Below are 19,556 nucleotides of genomic sequence, written 5' to 3'. Positions count from 1 at the left end.
ACACAAAATAACACTGCGCAATTTCCGGATGTATAGAAAAAGCTGCCAACACGCTAAACCAAGGATTTTTTAGCCAGAAAAGTGTTAAATGTAAAGTGTAAGCGCTAAATGTATTATAACAAGATAATAAGATAATTAAATCTCAAGTGATACAGAAAAAACTTATAATAAATGAAAAAAAGGGGAAGTGTGCATGCATAAATGTTGAAAGGGGTATAAGATACCCTATACAGTGTTACATATATCCATAAATGATTTGCAAAATATAATTATGTCTAATTGGGTCATTTATACCTGGTAAGCCTTTTTTCACCATATCTTTTCTGGGACTCCGATTTTTGCACCATTGTTTTAAGATATGGACTATACCTATTCATTCATTTTTTATGTTTATATTTTGCAAATCATTTATGGATATATGTAACACTGTATATAGTGTATCTTATACCCCTTTCAACATTTATGTATGCACACTTCCCCTTTTTTTCATTTATTATAAGTTTTTTTTCTTTATCACTTGAGATTTAATTATCTTATTATCTTGCACTGTCAGATTGTTCCCAAAGAATCCTGGGACATGTGATTTGTCCGAGGAGGTTGTGGGTGGGTGGGTTCAAAATTACATAATTCTCACTTAGGCATTAAACTTGATGCTCCATTCACACTTGGCATTTTGAGATCTCGGGCAAAATTGCTGTGATTCTGCCGATATCTCATAATGCACTTCAAACACAAAATGCATGTTCGGGTGCCATTATTTTCAATGGCACCTAAAATGCGGTGCAGTTTTGCTGCAATTTATTGCAGTCGGGGCAAATCGCATTGTATTAAGCCTGCCATCCCTTTTTGGTGACAAGCTGCTTGAGATGCAAATTTGCCTTGATTGCCGCGTGATAAATTGTATGATAATTGCTGCAAAACCGCAACGTGTTTTAGGTGCCATTGAAAATAATGACACCTGAACATGCCTTCTGAGATTATACTGCATTTTGAGATCGCAGGTAGAATCGCAGCGATTCTGCCCAAAATCCCAAAATGCCAGGTGTGAATGGAGCCATTCACATAAGCCTGTGCGCTTTACTTTTATATAATAAAGAGCAAGCAGCATAGTAGATATCGCCCAGAAATTGGGTTTATTTCTCTCTAGGGTGTTTTTTACTAGACTACAAATTTTCTTCACATACTTATAGTATGCAGATTATAGTAAAAAATTTTCACTAAACAAATATCTTTTGGTTTTGGTTTATTTTCTAACCTCCTGTCATCATCTAGTGTCTATGTACAGCATTACTTACTAGCCAGAAAAATAAGTTCACAATTTATCTTATCTTTTTATAAAAGATTTTTATTTTCATTTACAGGGAATGACTGGACCTCCAGGGTGGCTCGGTATAAAAGGACAATGTGGTCCCATGGTAAGAATTGTCCTTATGAAATGAAGTTAAAGGTCTAGTAGTAAAAAGTTAAAGCAGCACTCTAGTCAAAATCAAAATCAATTTTTTTAATCTTGTTTCTGATAGAATGGATACATTTACAATTTCTGTCAAGTTTTTATTCAGCTGAAGAGATTTCCCCTCATTTCACTTCACTGTAGTCATCAGAACAGCAAGTGACTTTCACTTTAAAGAATTAAAGTATATGTGAACCCTTATCTTGTAAAACAACCCATTTTGTGTAATATAGAATGCATATATATATATATATACAGCCGTGACAAAAAGTTTTGAGAATGACACAAATATTAATCACTTGCTTACCTGCCACTTACACCCCCCTTCCTGACCAGGCCAATTTTCAGCTTTCATCGTTCTCATGCCTTGAATGACAATTGCGGGGTCATGCAACACTGTACCCAAATTCACTTTTTTTTCCACAGAAATAGAGCTTTCTTTAGTAGTATTTAATCATGACTGGGTTTTTTATTTTTTGCTAAACAAACAAAAAAAAAAGACCGAAAAATGTGAAAAAAAACTAAAAGTTTTTCGTATTTTGTTATAAACTTTTAGAAACAGGTAATTTTTCTCCTTAACTGATGGGCACTGATGAGGCTGCACTGATGGGCACTGAAAAGGAAGCACTGATGGGTGGCACTGATGGGCACTGATAGGGGCCACAGAGAGGTGGCAGTGATAGGCTGCAGTGATGGGCACTGATAGGGGCCACAGAGAGGTGGCAGTGATAGGCTGCAGTGATGGGCACTGATAGGTGGCACTGATTTATCTCCATCCACATCTTTCATAAAAATAGAAACATCTCCCATGGGCACTCCAATCTTTCCTTCTACATTTGGGGTTAAAAATGTATTTGGTAATTACTAGTCAATGATGGTATTCATTTTTGTGTTTTGAAACATGGGCCTGGCCAAGCAAACGGGTTGCATAGCAAAACTATGTGAACTGGTTCTACTGGAGCCCACCTCAGGCAGTCTTATTGTGGGAAGTTTTATCTGTAATGTGATACCACAGACGTAAATCTGTTCCATATCTCATATGCTGAATTTAAGCGTATGTTTGTAAGTATTATTCCTCCTTTTTTTTAATAAAGTAATTTATTGAGGATATTGCACTAGGTCGGTGCACCCTCTGTTTATTTTTAATCTCATTGCATCTAGACATCCCCAGTCTCATGAGGGCAGCAGGGTGGCATTTACCTGAGTTTACCAGGACAAGAGCATAGAATAACATAACTGTGGGGCCCATCTTCAAGCGCAGGAGACGTGTGTTGTATATATTGTGCATCATCACACTGTTCTTGGATGGTTGGGAGAAGTTGCTCTCAGAGGATGTTTTTGTACCATTCTTGATTCATTACTGTGTTCTTAGGCAAAATTTTGAGTGAGCCCCACTCTCTTGGCTGAGAAGTAACCCCACACATGAATGGTCTCAGGATGCTTTACCGTTGGCTTGACACAGGACTGATGGTGGCGCTCACCTTTTTCATCTCTGGACAAGGTTTTTTTCCGGATGCTCCAAACAATTGGAAAGGGGATTTATCAGAGAAAACGACTTTACCCCAGTCCTCAGCAGTCCTATCCCTGAACCTTTTGCAGAATATCAGTCCTTGATGTTTCTCCTGGAGAGAAGTGGCTTCTTTGCTGCCCTTATTGACACCAGGCCATCCTCCAAAAGTCTTCGCCTAACTGTGCTTGACTGATTGGCTGGGATGTCGTCACTCCCGCACATGCAGACGAGAGTCACAATTGTCTCAGCAGAGAGCCGTGCTCTAAAAGTACACTGAGCTGTGCATTTTAGGTGCAGAGTACTTTCAGAAAATAAATGCTGACAGACCAATAATATCTGTCAGACATTTTTCTTTTAATTTTAAATTTAATTCTGCTTTAAATTCCAACCAGTACAACCCAAAGTGCTCCAGACTGTCGAGACCTCTCAGTCTTAGCCAGCTCCAGTAATATCCAGCTGCTGCTCCAGTGTTGACATTTATATCCCAATGCTGCAGATATGTAGTTCAGAGCCTAGTGTCCTCAAAAATGTTGTGTCTGTTCCGCTACAACAATGCTTTGTGTTTGTGATGCTCACAGTTTGAAATTCTCAGTTAAGTGTGTGGACTATTTATTGATCTCATTCTTAAAGAGGAAGTAAACCCTGATGGGTTTACTTCCTCTTTCATTCCCTGCAAAGGTAAAGCATAATAGACTACTATGCATCGCATCGCATCGCATCGCATAGTAGTCCATTATGTGTCACTTACCTGAAACAGGAGCCAGCGAAGTCAAAGCTGTCCCCTGTAGTCCGGCGCATCCATCTTCTCGGTGGGTCTTGCCGCTCCGCCGCTGTCATTCGGCGAAGCCGCCACTCCCGCGCAAGCGCACGGGAGCCGCCACTCGCGCTCAGTGCGCCTGCGTGCCGCTGTCTACGGCGCATGCGCCGTAGACAGCGGTGCCTGTCTTTCGCCAAATATCTCCTAAACCGTGTAGGTTTATGAGATATTTCTTGGACCTACAGGTAAGCCTTAATCTAGGCTTACCTGTAGGTCAAAGTGTGTTGTAAGGGTTTACAACCACTTTAACCTAGCGGTTTCTGAAAAGCAATCACATGGTAAAAATCATGTCATGTGGGACATATACATAACTCTAATGAAATAAGATGACTGATGTTACAGAAATAAATTACCGTCTAAGACCGTCCTCGAAGCAGGATAACATTTATTGCATATGCAAGAGAAATGAGTTGCATTACATGTTCAGATCCCTCATTTCTGGTTTAATATTGCAGCGTCCTTCTTTTATATGCCTCGGACACCCCCCTTTCCTGTTACAGAAATGTCCAGTCATATGTATTTTCAACTTTATTCTGAACTATGGCAGGAAAGGTGGAAATATTAGTAAGGCCGCGTACACACGGGCGGATTGTCTGCCCAACTAGGTTCGTCAGACAATCCGACAGACAGTCCGTTCAACTTTTGAATGAACGGACTTGACCACACACGATGAACAGACAGTCCACTGAAAACGTGCGCGATGACGTGTACAGCACGTACGACGGGACTAGAAAAACGACGTCCAATACACTGCAATGCAACCTTTGGCCGTGTAAACCCTTTCTGAGCATGCGCCATACTTAGTCCGTCCAACTTGCCTACACACGAGCGGACTGTCCGCTGAAACCAAGTTTGGACGGACAAAACCAAGTTTCAGCGGACAAAATTACGGAAATTCCGAAAGACAAAGTCCGTCGGACTGTCTGCTGAAAAAGTCCGCTGAAGCCCACACACGAGCGGATTGTCGGCTGAAACACGGTTCAGCGGACTAAGTTGGGCAGACAATCCGCCCGTGTGTACGCGGCCTTACAGTTTCACATTCACAATTGTTATACAGGATACGGACTAGAACCTCCCTAAGCCTTTTTGCAAACCCCATGAGTTTCCAAATTATGCAAGTCTAAGCATTTTGTTATAACTAAGCTATATCAACTAAAACTATATTAATATCAAATAACGGTGTTCATAGATGACATAAAAAGTATAATTTCTCTGACAGCTGATATGAAAATGTTTGTCCTATGAGTGGCTAATATTGCAGTGTGTGTGGTCCTTGGTTTATCACTGATCCGCTCTGTACACTCCTGTCTCTCAGTGCCACTACCACAATGATCGCTTGTCATTAACTTTTTGCAGGGGCTTCCAGGATTACCAGGAGTTCAAGGAGTAGCTGGCATTCCTGGGAATGATGGCACTCCGGGATTAGATGGAAAAGTGGGATCGCCTGGAATACCAGGAGCAAAGGTATGCAAGGAGGGAGTGGCGGTGTCCAATGTTGGGCAGTGACCTGAGAAAAGAGGTAATACATAGACAAAGGGGCAGTACAGAGAAGTACTAGCTGAGGATTGCCATTAAGGGCAATAAAGTGAAAACTATATTCCTGTTTGCACTGACCTAAATGGAGGTGTTGTAAAGCTCAGGGCACATCAGTTCAAGCCCAAGTAGTCACGGAAATCCACACATAGTCAAAACGACATTGTACCAAACACCTCCATTTTTCTAGTCTGACTTCTAGTTTTAAATCATAGCAGTGCAACACTGTGTATTAATATGAGTGTGCTGTCTAACTGTATATGGGCACACGTGATTGTCCTGCTACAGGTAACAGCTAGTGGGCTCGCTCATGTGTGTTCAGACTAGGATCTGAACACATTTGAACCCATCACTAATACCCATAACAGACCTGTTCAGATATGCCCCGTCTTTTTTTCAAACTATATAATACTTGTGATGAGGGGTGTGGCCAATACTCACCTATGCCAGCATAGATCACTGGTGTGGGAGACTAAGAAGTGGATTTACACAGAGAGAACAAGGCATTTTAAGGCATTTCCAAGTGAAAATAATTGAAAATCATAACATTTGCAGTACAGGACTATACAAAGAAGATAGAGTAAGCCCTTGTACACACGGTTGGACATTCCGACGGAAAAAATGTCCGATCGGACCGTGTTGTCGGATAATCCGACCGTGTGTGGGCTCCTTCGGACTGTTTCCGTCGGAATATCCGACCGACAAAGTTTTAGAGCTGGGCTATAAAATTTTCCGACAACATGATCCGATTGGACTTTGTCCTATCGTTTGTAGAGAATTCCGATCGGACAAAGTGCCACGCATGATCAGATCAATTTACGAGACCAAAGCTATTGGCTACTAGCCTGAACGTAGTCCCGTCGTAACGAAATAACGTCACCATGTTCTGAACAATCGGCTTTTCTGACAACTTTGTCCGACCGTGTGTATGCAACACCAGTTTCAGTTGTCGGAATGTCCGACCGTGTGTACAGGGGCTAAGACTTCAGTTGGGCTTTAAAGAAAAAGATAGATCTGATATTTTTTCATAGATTTTAATACATATAAGTGCATGTAAAACGTTACATTATGACAACGTTCATGAGCTTAAAAAACTGACCCCCAGTGTAAAAAATGTAGGTGAATGGATACAAGTGTTTTATGATACATATATGAATTAAAAAAAATATATTGCTTTACTGGCTGGAAAATACATCCAATATGTGTCTCTGCTGTATGGTGGATGGTGACTGTTGGCACGAATATGGCACAGTAAGTCTAGTGTGTGAGCACATTAATTAGTAATATAATATGAATACCAGTGGACACCCCCAGCCCATTGCTCTTGGGGAAATCATCAGTTGGCTGGGTTTGTTTTTTGTGAGCAAAGCCAGTATGGCCATTGGCGCACCGACCTTTCATAAAAACAAATATTTCTACAGTTGAATCATGCATCTATATCTATATCCGTTCTGATAAATGGGTCTTTTTTTTTCAGGGGCCACAAGGCTTCAAAGGTGATCAAGGTCCCTCTGGTGAAAAGGGAGATGAAGTGAGTTGTCAGATATGTTTCTAAATTTGTTGGCTTTGTAGACACTGTTCTCACATTCAGTCCTTGATAGTTTTACTAGACTTCACACTTTGAGATGACAAGGTGAGATTGTAGCCCCAGGGACCTCTTTGGAGAGGTATCTTGACCTATCTTGAAGAGATATCGGGACACAGCACAGGACTAAAACTTCAAGTAGCGAGGGAATTTAAACCGGAATAGTTGACAAGTATGAGGCAGCTGTTTTGGGCCCCACAACAATGACAGGGCCCAGGGCAGCTGCCCCTTTTGCCCTGCCTTAAAGACGGCCCTGCCTCCTGGGTACCGGGATAGCCATGGCAGGTGTTGGCGGGGAGAGAGCGGAGGGCCGTCAGCCAATATTTGTGGACTAAAAATACCTTTTACTGCATTGTTTTATTCCTGAATAGATGGGCTTGATAAACATGTGCACTAATATTGTGTTACATAAAAAAAAACATAAAACTACAACCTTATTAGTCTCTAGGATGTCTGCTTTTAGAAAAATATGTTTTTGAAGGTTTTTAGCTAATCTTCAGACCTAAAATGTGCACTTTATTATATGTGCTAGAAAATAAAATAAAAAATAGCTCTGGTAACAAAAAAAAAATGGTTGAAATGACTGTGCATCCTTGATATAAAAACAAACGAAACAAATTCCCCACAAGAGATGTTTTTGAAAACGTACTTGTCTTGCTGCCAGGGCAATCATTCTCTTCTGTATGCTTGAGGCACTGCGGCCTGAAGATGCTTCAGCCTCTGACACCATCGGGGGAGCCTGGCCCGCTGCTCCGTGCTATGGTTCTCTCTACCAGCTCAGATGGCATCACTATGACCTGCAGTGGCATAAGGATGTTATGAGGAGCTAGAGAACGTGCGGTGGAGGACCAGGCACTTCCAACACTTCCAAAATATGAGATAAAGAAGAAATTTAAAGTAGTGGAATCCCAAGAATACAGAGTAAAATGACAGCAGGGGTAGTTTGCCAGGTGACTATTAAAACACTTCTTTTGCAGTGAGCGCCGTCATTCTTTTATATCAAAGTGACAGGGTCTCTTTAAAGCAGTAAAGATCGCATTGTAATAGTCATGGATAATGAGGACTTTTACTCATCATGCTGATGTTGTGCATTTGTTGTAGGGTTTCTTTGGAGCTCCTGGGTTGTGCGGGGAAAAAGGTATCAAAGGAATAAAGGTAAAAATCACTGCTGTTGTTATTATTATTATACAGGATTTATATTGTGTCCATGGGCGTCCGCAGAACTTTTTTCAGGGAGGGGCATCATTTTAAGGTCACCCATTCTCTGACCCTTTTTCGACAATGACATTATCACAGTCATACAGTAGACTGCAGATGTAGTACAGGTGATGGTTAGAGACTGCGGACATGGCCCAAGAGACTGTCAGAGACTGCAGATATGGCCCAAGAGACTGTCAGAGATGGCATACATGGCTTAAGAGACTGCATACATGTGGGGGGTAACAGAGAGAGACGGGGGTGACAGAGAGAGGGCGGGTGACAGAGAGAGGGGGGTGACAGAAAGAGACAGAGGGGGTGACAGAGAGGAGTGTGACAGAGAGAGACAGAGGGGGGTGACAGAGAGAGGGGGGTGAAAAAGACAGAGGGGTGAGAGAGAGAGAGAGGGTGACAGAGAGGGGTGATGAGGGTCATCGCTCCTGGTCTGATCCCTGATTCCAGGGGGGGGGGGCACTTGCCCCCCCTTGCCCCTACCTGCGGACGCCCATGATTGTGTCAACAGTTTGCGTAGCGCTTAACAAAATGAAGGAAGACAGTACAGTTACAATACAATTCAGAGGGCTTTGCTTGTGAGTTTGTGAGTGCTTACAATCTAAAATGATCGACCTAAATGCTCACCCAAAATATACATTTAAATATAGTACCTTTTTATATTTATATTATTATTGTTTGAATGGAATTGCACTTTTTAAATTTTTAGAATCTATAGATGAGCTCCCAGTTCAGTCCAAACATAATGTGGATAATGACAGAACTCTGGACGGCTGCACTCCAATGCTAAAACGATGCTTTATTCAAATAATATTTAGGACACAGCAAATGACATCACAGCGAAAGATGCTAACCACTGGCGCGTTTCGCACTAGGGCTAGTGCTTACTCGTAGCTGGACCAGTTATGAGTAAGCACTAGCTTTAGTGCGAAACGCGTAATCTGTTAGCATCTTTCGCTGTGATGTCATTTGCTGTGTCCTAAATATTATTTGAATAAAGCATCTGGACCAGCTATGAGTAAGCACTAGCCTTCGTGCGAAACGCGTCAGTTGTTATCATCTTTCGCTGTGATGTCATTTGCTGTCTCCTAAATATTATTTGAATAAAGCATAGTTTTAGCATTGGAGTGCGGCCGTCCAGAGTTCTGTCATTATCCACATTGTCTGCATGCTGTGGCTCGCACCCGGATCCCTCCACCCGGAACAATTACCTCTGAGTTCCCAGGACCTGCCTGTGAGCGGTGGTGTATATCTCTCAGTCCAAACATAGGTTCAGCAGTCGCCTAATTCATATATAATGGGGGGGGGGGGGTTTCTCCTGCTACTATATATGACAGTTTTCCTCTTCTGCTCTCAGTGGTTGTTAAGGAAGCAGCACATTCAGACACCCACTGCATCCTTACCAACCGGTGATGTCACCCGACCCCAATCTCCGCCCCCCCCCCCCCCCCCAAAGAAAATCCACAACAGATCCTTATCCAAACATGCAACCTGGTAGGCAAGGAAAGGGGGAGGGCAAAGGGTCTGATATGGAACTTGGGAGGGGGGGGGGTGCTGGAGCATGCCTTTTTTTTTTCACATGGGTCCCTCTTGACATCCTTACCAGACCCTCAACAAAACCAAAAAAATGGTCTGTTCTGTTTTTAGTGGGAACCAGGCATGTACTGGCCATAGGGACTATAGGGAGTTTCCCGGTGGGCCGATGGCTCAGTGGGCCGGTTTCAGTGACAGCCAGTGCCATCGCTGGGGGGGACTTTTGGGGCTATAGCCCCGAATCTGGGGCCCATAGCCCCGAGTCAGTGCAGGAGTCCCCAACCACAAGGTCCCGGCCCACTACCTGCCCTCTTTCTGGTGACCCTGATATTAGGAGGGGCTCGCTTTGGACCCGGATGTAAGGGGGGGGGGCTCTGTGGGGACCCAGATGTAAGGGGTTGGCTCTCTAGGGACCCTGATGTAAGGCAGATGATCTCTGGGGACTCTGATGTAAGAGGGGCTCTCTGGGGACCCTGATGTAAGGGGAAGGCTATATGGGGATCCTGATGTAAGGGGAGGCTCTCTGGGGACCCTGGTGTAAGTGGGGTGCTCTCTGGGAACCCAGATGTAAGGAGGGGCTCTCTGGGGACCCTGATGTAAGGAGGGGCTCTCTAGGGGCTTTTTTACGCAATTGCGTACAGTTTATATACTGTTTATTGCGTGTTTGCAAAATTAAAGTGGGCCGGTCTGGATGAAGTCCAGGGCCAAATTTTTGTCCCAGTCCAGCCCTGGTGGGAACCCCACACTTTTTTTTTTTTAATATATGGGGTTTCCAATTAACATCTATACCAGACTCTGACCTAGGATAAGGGTCTGGCATAGAGGCAGGAAATCCCCAGACAGAAATAGGCAGCTGAAGCTGTCAATTGCAGTATTTTTAATTTGCAAATGTTAGCTTCACTGCAGTAGGTCGCATACATTGTACAAAGGCACAACTTCACTTCCAGGGAGCCTGGGCCAGTAAATGGCTGTGTCATTATAAGCAGAAGGTGATCAGGGAAGGTGATCCCAACTGCGACTAATAAACCTGGAAGGGATGTGTACTACATCATATCCACATGCACAGCTGTCATTTCCCAGCTACAATAGCTGGGGAAGCAGCTACTTAAGCATGGTCTGCGGTTGATTAGCTGCAGTGGAGAGCAGAGGTAGCATTGATGTCTTCATAGAGAGAACATATCATCTGTCCATGCTATCACACAGGGGATTTGTTAGTCCATTTGTGATAGCAAGAAAATTAAATACAAATACAATTAAATACAACAATAAAAAATTAAAACCGTATATAAAAAAAATAAATAAAATCAAATGCAAAAAATGGCCCTGTTGACCCCCCTACACCCCCCTAATGCTAATGCACAGCTTAGGTTGTGCCTGTGTAAGCATAATTTGAGCAACAGAGTAAAAACAATAGTTCTGGGGCTATAATTTATGGTTAAACCTGTAAATGCGTTTAAAGCAATGATTATGAAGAATTTTGGGTTCCATCGTTTTTTTCCAATTTCATGGGTGCACCTTATCTTAAGGCTGTACCAGTTGGGTATGTACTGTATTTACTTGACACAAACCATTCTTTTATATTTTAACAATTACACTAACATTTAGCTTAGTGTATTTGTCCTGAAAATATGTTTTTAATTAATAGCTGTGCAAATATTGTGCAACACATCTGTCATGATTTTATATTTTTCAGGGTCTCTGCTTTTGGGGGTTTAAAGTCATTGCTTGCACAAAAATGCAGATTTTAACATGTGTGTGAAAATGTAAAAATGTCCCTGGTAGCCAAGTGGTCGTGCATTGTTATATATATATCTCTACTCCCTGCCAAACTGAGTTTTTTTTTTTTTAACAGTGAACCAAATTTAATTTGTATTTATTTTATGTATTCACTTATTTATTACAGGTACTTATATAGCGCCATCAATTTACATAGAGCGTTACATATATATTATTATTTCTACATTTATTTTTGCTTTGGTACATGTTTATCACGGCAGTGCCCAGCACTCCATGAAGTTTTTTAAAAACTTCTCGCTTATCAACCTAGCAAATGGCCAGAACTGATTTTTTGTTATTCGGCTCCCATTGACTTCAACGGGTTTCAGATTCAGAACCTGAGCTTCTGTAATGTTCACCAAACCCACCTTGAACTGAACCTAGCTACATTTAGACCATTAGTGATGGACGAACTTCCGACGGGACGTTTCGCGAACGCGAAACGCGAACGGACACAAACGTTCGCGAAAACGACCGTTCGCCGCGGGCTCCATTGACTTCAATGGGAGGCGAATTTCGCAAACCTTTAGGTCGAATTTGCGGCCACGGGGTAATTATTAGGGGGTAGCACGTAGTCCCACCACCTGGACAATAGCATAATACATGTATGAGGTGAATTTGGGATCGATAACTACAAGCATTTTTTTTTTATTTGGGAAATTGTTCTGACAATTCAGGACTATGGAGCTAATGAAGGCAATGGAGGAGAGGGAAGGTCAGGGACCAGGGTAGGCAAACAAGAGGGTGCAGGAGATACAGAGCACTGACAGCAGCACCGTAATACAGAGCACTGACATCAGCACCGTGACATACAGCGCTGACAGCAGCTCCGTGACATACAGCGCTGACAGCAGCTCCGTGACATACAGCGCTGACAGCAGCTCCGTGACATACAGCGCTGACAGCAGCTCCGTGACATACAGCGCTGACAGCAGCTCCGTGACATACAGCGCTGACAGCAGCACCGTGACATACAGCGCTGACAGCAGCTCCGTGACATACAGCGCTGACAGCAGCTCCGTGACATACAGCGCTGACAGCAGCTCCGTGACATACAGCACTGACAGCAGCTCCGTGACATACAGCGCTGACAGCAGCTCCGTGACATACAGCGCTGACAGCAGCACCGTGACATACAGCGCTGACAGCAGCTCCGTGACATACAGCGCTGACAGCAGCTCCGTGACATACAGCGCTGACAGCAGCTCCGTGACATACAGCGCTGACAGCAGCTCCGTGACATACAGCGCTGACAGCAGCTCCGTGACATACAGCGCTGACAGCAGCTCCGTGACATACAGCGCTGACAGCAGCTCCGTGACATACAGCGCTGACAGCAGCTCCGTGACATACAGCGCTGACAGCAGCACCGTAAGCAGCCCCAGGAGGAAGTCAGCACAGCACAGGGATGGTGTGATCCCCTCATAATAAGAACCCCCAGGAGGAAGTCAGCACAGCACAGGGATGGTGGGAGCCCCTCATAATAAGAACACCCAGGAGGAAGTCAGCACAGCACAGGGATGGTGGGAACCCCTCATAATAAGCAGCCCCAGTAGAAATATGACACCGCTCAACCTCTTCAAAGAGGAGGGTAGGGGCATATAGTACGGTGTGCTTTTTTGGGTCAGGGAAGTGAGCCAAATGAATTAAGAAGGTCTGTGTGCTTGATTCCAAAAATTGTTTATAGACATATACATGGTCTACTGATCACATGTGTTGAATTCCTCCGAGATCCATGCCTCATTCATTTTTAGAAATGTGAGGTAGTTAACACTGTCGTGAGCTAGGCGAGTACGCTTATCGGTCACAATCCCCCCTGCTGCGCTGAACGTCCTTTCGGACAGGACACTGGATGAGGGGCAAGCCAACAGTTCGATTGCAAATTGGGCAAGCTCTGGCCAGAGGTCAAGCCTGCCCACCCAGTAGTCTAGGGGTTCATCACTCCTCAGAGCGTCCACATCGGCCGTTAACCCAATGTAGTCGGACACCTGACGGTCTAGGCGTTCCCTGATGCTGGATCCGGATGACACCTGTCGATGGGTCGGCTGAAAGAATGACCTCATATCCGAAGTCACCAACACATCTTCAAACCGGCCTCTTCTTGCAGGCGCTGTTGGATTGGTACCCGCAAATCCTTCTCTGGGAGTGGGAATTGCTCCTCTGCCAGCGCACGCAAAAGCAGAATGCAGCATTTCTCGAAGCAAGGCCTGGAAGTGCTGCATTCTGACAGCCCTCTGCGACGGCGGTAACATTTCCGCCATTTTGTGTTTGTACCGGGGATCTAAGTACGTTGCCACCCAGTACTGGTCCTTGACCCTCATGCTTTTTATACGGGGGTCCCTATTAAAACACTGGAGCATGAAGGCCCCCATTTGCACTCAAGCGGAAGGTATGTGGTGGTGGTGGTGTTGGTGGTAGTGTCTTTGGGGGTGCACATAGCAGAGAGTGAAGAAGAGGGTGCAGATCGAGAGGATGAGGAGGGTGCAGAAGAATAAGGCTGAGTGAGCCACTCAACCAAGTCTGGTGCGTCCTTTAAAGTAATTGAACGCACCTTCTGCAACTTCCCACTTTGGCTCAAGGCTGTTGCTCCTGCCCTACCCCTACCACCCCTGCGGAAGGGCCTGCCTCTTCCTCTGCCTGTCATTTTTTAAATCACCCTGTGACAAAACTCTTAGTCCCTATACCGCTGAAGGACTGCTGCAGTATAGGGCAGCGGTCAGCAGTAGTGCACGTCAACCCTATGTATTGTGGACCGATAGCGGTCTTTACAGAACAGCAGACTGTACTGCACTCAGGCCTATGTACCGTAGCACCCTATACCAAGTTACCAGTCCTTATAAAAACTTTTGTGGACCAAGCAGGTTGTGTGTTAGTGTTTAGCAGACTGTGCGTCAGTCCCTATACCGCTGAAGGACTGCTGCAGTATAGGGCAGCGGTCAGCAGTAGTGCACGTCAACCCTATGTATTGTGGACCGATAGCGGTCCTTACAGAACAGCAGACTGTACTGCACTCAGGCCTATGTACCGTAGCACCCTATACCAAGTTACCAGTCCTTATAAAAACTTTTGTGGACCAAGCAGGTTGTGTGTTAGTGTTTAGCAGACTGTGCGTCAGTCCCTATACCGCTGAAGGACTGCTGCAGTATAGGGCAGCGGTCAGCAGTAGTGCACGTCAACCCTATGTATTGTGGACCGATAGCGGTCCTTACAGAACAGCAGACTGTACTGCACTCAGGCCTATGTACCGTAGCACCCTATACCAAGTTACCAGTCCTTATAAAAACTTTTGTGGACCAAGCAGGTTGTGTGTTAGTGTTTAGCAGACTGTGCGTCAGTCCCTATACCGCTGAAGGACTGCTGCAGTATAGGGCAGCGGTCAGCAGTAGTGCACGGCAACCCTATGTATTGTGGACCGATAGCGGTCCTTACAGAACAGCAGACTGTAACGCACTCAGGCCTATGTACCGTAGCACCCTATACCAAGTTACCAGTCCTTATAAGAACTTTTGTGGACCAAGCAGGTTGTGTGTTAGTGATTAGCAGACTGTACGTCAGTCCCTATACCAATGAAGGACTGCTGCAGTATAGGGCAGCGGTCAGCAGTAGTGCACGGCAACCCTATGTATTGTGGACCGATAGCGGTCCTTACAGAACAGCAGACTGTAACGCACTCAGGCCTATGTACCGTAGCACCCTATACCAAGTTACCAGTCCTTATAAGAACTTTTGTGGACCAAGCAGGTTGTGTGTTAGTGATTAGCAGACTGTACGTCAGTCCCTATACCAATGAAGGACTGCTGCAGTATAGGGCAGCGGTCAGCAGTAGTGCACGGCAACCCTATGTATTGTGGACCGATAGCGGTCCTTACAGAACAGCAGACTGTAACGCACTCAGGCCTATGTACCGTAGCACCCTATACCAAGTTACCAGTCCTTATAAGAACTTTTGTGGACCAAGCAGGTTGTGTGTTAGTGATTAGCAGACTGTACGTCAGTCCCTATACCAATGAAGGACTGCTGCAGTATAGGGCAGCGGTCAGCAGTAGTGCACGGCAACCCTATGTATTGTGGACCGATAGCGGTCCTTACAGAACAGCAGACTGTAACGCACTCAGGCCTATGTACCGTAGCACCCTATACCAAGTTACCAGTCCTTATAAGAACTTTTGTGGACCAAGCAGGTTGTGTATTAGTGTTTAGCAGACTGTGCGTCAGTCCCTATACCGCTGAAGGACTGCTGCAGTATAGGGCAGCGGTCAGCAGTAGTGCACGGCAACCCTATGTATTGTGGACCGATAGCGGTCCTTACAGAACAGCAGACTGTACCGCACCCAAGCCTATGTACCGTAGCACCCTAGACAGACCAAGTTACCAGTCCTGATAAAGAGCTTTGTGGAACAAGTGAGTTGTGAATGATTAGCAGACTGCAGCAGAAGGGCAGCAGTCAAGTATAATATTCTTTCTATATTTGGAAGAAAGAATATTATACGTGTACAAGCCTATTACCGTACCACTGATACCAGTCCTGAAAAGAACCTTTGTGGAACTAATAGTAACAGCAAGTCTTTAAAATTATCCTCACTGCCTGACACACTGCTTCCTGCCTGTCCCTATACAAATTGGCAAAAAAGAGTAGGCTGGAACGATTAGCTGGAACAGCTCTTTTGTGGACCTGATAGTAACAGCTAATGATGATGATGATGATGATGATGAAGAAAGACTAATCTGGCTGAGCTGTCCCTAAAATAGCAGCATACAGCGCTCTGTCCCTTTATCTAAACTGACAAAAGAAACTCAGGCTGCTGACCTAACACCTATACCAGTCCTGAAAAGAACTTTTGTGTACCAAATAGCTAGCGTTTTCTCTGTCCCTACTCCACACAGGATCCTTTCCCTACAGTGACAGAAGAAAGAATGTAAAATGGCCACCGGATCGGGTGTATTTATAGGTTAGGGGGAATGTCCAAGTGTCCATGAGCTGTCATGTCTCAATTGGTTGTCCTGTAACACATGATAAACGTGTCACGAAAGGTTAAAGTTCTTGTATACATTAAACACGTAAGTCCGCCGGGGCGAACGACGGAAAAAGGCGTTCGAACCCGCGGACGGCGAAAGTCGGAAATTCGCCGCGAAACGACCGCCGGGCGAAACGTTCGTCCATCACTATAGACCATCCTTAATAGATTCTACAGAAATCTGAGAATCATGTAATGTGTGGCCAACCTACAAAAGCATCTTGGCGATATGTTTTTAATCTAAATTCTAAAAATAGTAGTTAAGTTCTCTATGCTGGCTAGCTGGATTAAGTGGTAGAAATGTTTTATTGTATTTCTTATAAGAACAACTCTAACTCAGTGGTTGTTTCTGGTTGTAGGGAGAGAAAGGAGAGCCGGGTCCTCCTGGACTTTCCGGAGTGCAGGTAGTATTTATCAAACCTATCAAAATGTATAATTTATGCTTCAAATGTGATTTTTCTCAGCAACTGCAGGCAACATATTTGTCTCAAAAGAGGTGACTGGTTAAGGGCATGTTATGAGCAGAATTGACATATAGTGGCAAGTGGACAATCCACAACTTGTGGCAAGTGACGTGACAGGTGACATGGCAAGTGGACAATCCACAACTTGTGGCAAGTGACGTGGCAAGTGGACAATCCACAACTTGTGGCAAGTGACGTGGCAAGTGGACAATCCACAACTTGTGGCAGGTGACGTGGCAAGTTGACAATCCACAACTTGTGGCAGGGGACGTGGCAAGTTGACAATCCACAACTTGTGGCAGGTGCCGTGGCAAGTGGACAATCCACAACTTGTGGCAGGTGACGTGGCAGGTGACGTGGCAAGTGGACAATCCACAACTTGTGGCAAGTGAAGTGGCAAGGGGACAATCCACAACTTGTGGCAGGTGACGTGGCAAGTGGACAATCCACAACTTGTGGCAGGTGCCGTGGCAAGTGAACAATTCACAACTTGTGGCAGGTGCCGTGACAAGTGGACAATCCACAACTTGTGGCAGGTGACGTGGCAAGTGGACAATTCACAACTTGTGGCAGGTGCCGTGGCAAGTGACATGCTAAAGACAAGTACACTGCTGCTCTCACAGCTGCTGCTACTCACTCTGGTCTCACAAAATTGCTGAATTAGTTAATAATACTGTTTTTTGAGCTTAAATGGAGTGGCTGTCATGTCTCACAGCCACTAATTAAATATAAATATTCAAATTCTAAGTTGGAATTTGATTTTCAAGAAATGGTTTTATTTAACCAATATCTGTAGCTTATTGATGATAGTAACAAAGTCAGAGATTGTCATTTTACCTGAACATACTTGGCCGAGCCAGAAAGCGAAATCTACAGTGCTGTGAAAAAGTTTTTTCTTGCCTGAGTAAATCCAAAATGCAGTTTTTAAAAGATGATTTTATTTATTAAGGGAAAAAAAGCTGTCCATACCTGCCTGGTCCTATATGGAAAAGTAATTGCCCCCTCCCTTGCTAAATCATGAATGAGCTTTGATTAACCACATTTTGAGTTAAATTTTATTTGCCACACACAGGCCTGATTACTGCCAGACCTGTTGAATCAAGAAATCACTTACATACGTAGAAGCTGTCTGACAAAGTGAAGCATGCTAAATCTAGAAAGGATTACAAAGACAACCCTAATGCTTTGGGATGTCAGCGAACCAAGATGAGAGCCATTATCCACAAAAGGAGAAAACCTGGAACAGTGGTGAACCTTCCTACTGTGAGGGCTTACCTAGGTTGGAGTCCATGGTGCAGTGATGTACGCTCACCCTTGCAAATAGACACAGCCCACAGTAACAAACAGATAACCTACCTGGGCTGTGAATCTGTGCATTGACAGGAAAAGCCAAGGATCGTCAAAGAAAGCCGTTGTCCGGGATTCCAGAAGTCAGCATAAACTAAATACAAGCCAGGGTCAGAAGTCGGGGTCAGTCTTGGAACACTGTAACTTTGAACACAGGAACACAGGTACCTTTGGTGACAAGAGACAATGAACTGACCCAGCCCTCAGAGTGAGACAGGGTTTTATACCCAGCTAATTAGGTAACCTGCCACAGCTGATCCAAGAGTGACAGGTACAAACAGAATTGCCCACAATACTTTATGCAAAACTAGGCATGGCTGGAAAGCAGGCTGAATAGAACTGAGGTGTGGCTCAGAGGTAAAGAAACAGGAGCAAGAACAAACAGTCATTAGTTCAATATCAACCAGAGCCACTTGGGGCGCGACCACGCCAGGCCATCTAAAAGACACGGTAGGGACCGTGACACCTACTCCAAGAGCACAACAACGACTCATCCAGGAGGTCATTGTAACAGAATGTCCCCCACACTCCACTTGAGTGCTTCCGCCAGTATACCGCTTCCTAAGTCCTGGAACACGAGTCCAATGGGTCTGGCTATAGGAACCCCCAAGAACTAGACAACACCAGTCTTGGAGTACATCAGGAATTGCCTTTATTTGAGATCTCACACAAAATATATACAGCGGGGTGACTAAAACCTAACCTAATTAGCATGAGCTAATTATCTAATCAACACTGGACTCCTTCATTCAATTGCAGGGTTAATTAGCACAAACAACAAAACAACAATTGGTGAAATACTCTTTAGAATCTGTGTCAAGCCAGACTAGACTCATTTACATTATACAAGACAACAGACAGGTGGCTGGAGGTGATGATATTAGCATCTAAGAGTTTGTGTCCCAATAGTGTGATTCAGTCTATTGCTAACATGGCATTTACATATCCAGAGTCTGTGTGTCTTGGGGGGGGGAGGGGGGCACGGACCTGAATCCAAGTAGAACCACCTCAGGGGTCCCCAGGCATACAGCTCACAAAGAACACCGTTCCCCCAAATGTCAGGGTCCATAATCACAAGGCAAGAGGTTTGCATTCAGTTCCCTCTAAGAGCCTTGGTCCCGGCTAGGTCTGTCACAGTCATAAAAGAACCCAGAACGTGGCTCTGCAGTTAAGGTCAATAAGAATGAGACTGGGCAAAAATGGCATCCATGGGAGAGTCCAAGGTGAACGCCACTGCTGACCAAAAAAAGAACACAAAGGGTAATCTTACATTTGCTAGAAAATATTCTGTGGACTGATGAGACAAAAGTTTAACTT

The 19,556-nt window shown here is 44.6% G+C and overlaps 1 protein-coding gene across 1 annotated transcript in view; it reads left to right on the top strand.

Moving 5' to 3' along the window:
• LOC143986493 (uncharacterized) overlaps nt 1–19,556 on the top strand; it is a 195,210-nt gene that overhangs the window by 78,079 nt on the left and 97,575 nt on the right. The window contains exons 12-16 of the mRNA XM_077484835.1: nt 1,362–1,415; nt 5,134–5,241; nt 6,788–6,841; nt 7,997–8,050; nt 16,788–16,832. Of these exons, the coding sequence (XP_077340961.1) occupies nt 1,362–1,415; nt 5,134–5,241; nt 6,788–6,841; nt 7,997–8,050; nt 16,788–16,832 (315 nt within the window). The remainder of the gene's footprint in view (nt 1–1,361; nt 1,416–5,133; nt 5,242–6,787; nt 6,842–7,996; nt 8,051–16,787; nt 16,833–19,556) is intronic.

Source organism: Lithobates pipiens, unplaced genomic scaffold (genome assembly GCF_037356315.1).
Source record: "Lithobates pipiens isolate NorthernLeopardFrog02 unplaced genomic scaffold, aLitPip1_a1.2 Scaffold_166, whole genome shotgun sequence".
NCBI classification, from domain to species: Eukaryota; Metazoa; Chordata; class Amphibia; order Anura; family Ranidae; genus Lithobates; species Lithobates pipiens.
Note: the sequence above shows the minus strand (reverse complement) of the source record. Positions and strands in the feature narration are given on the sequence as shown.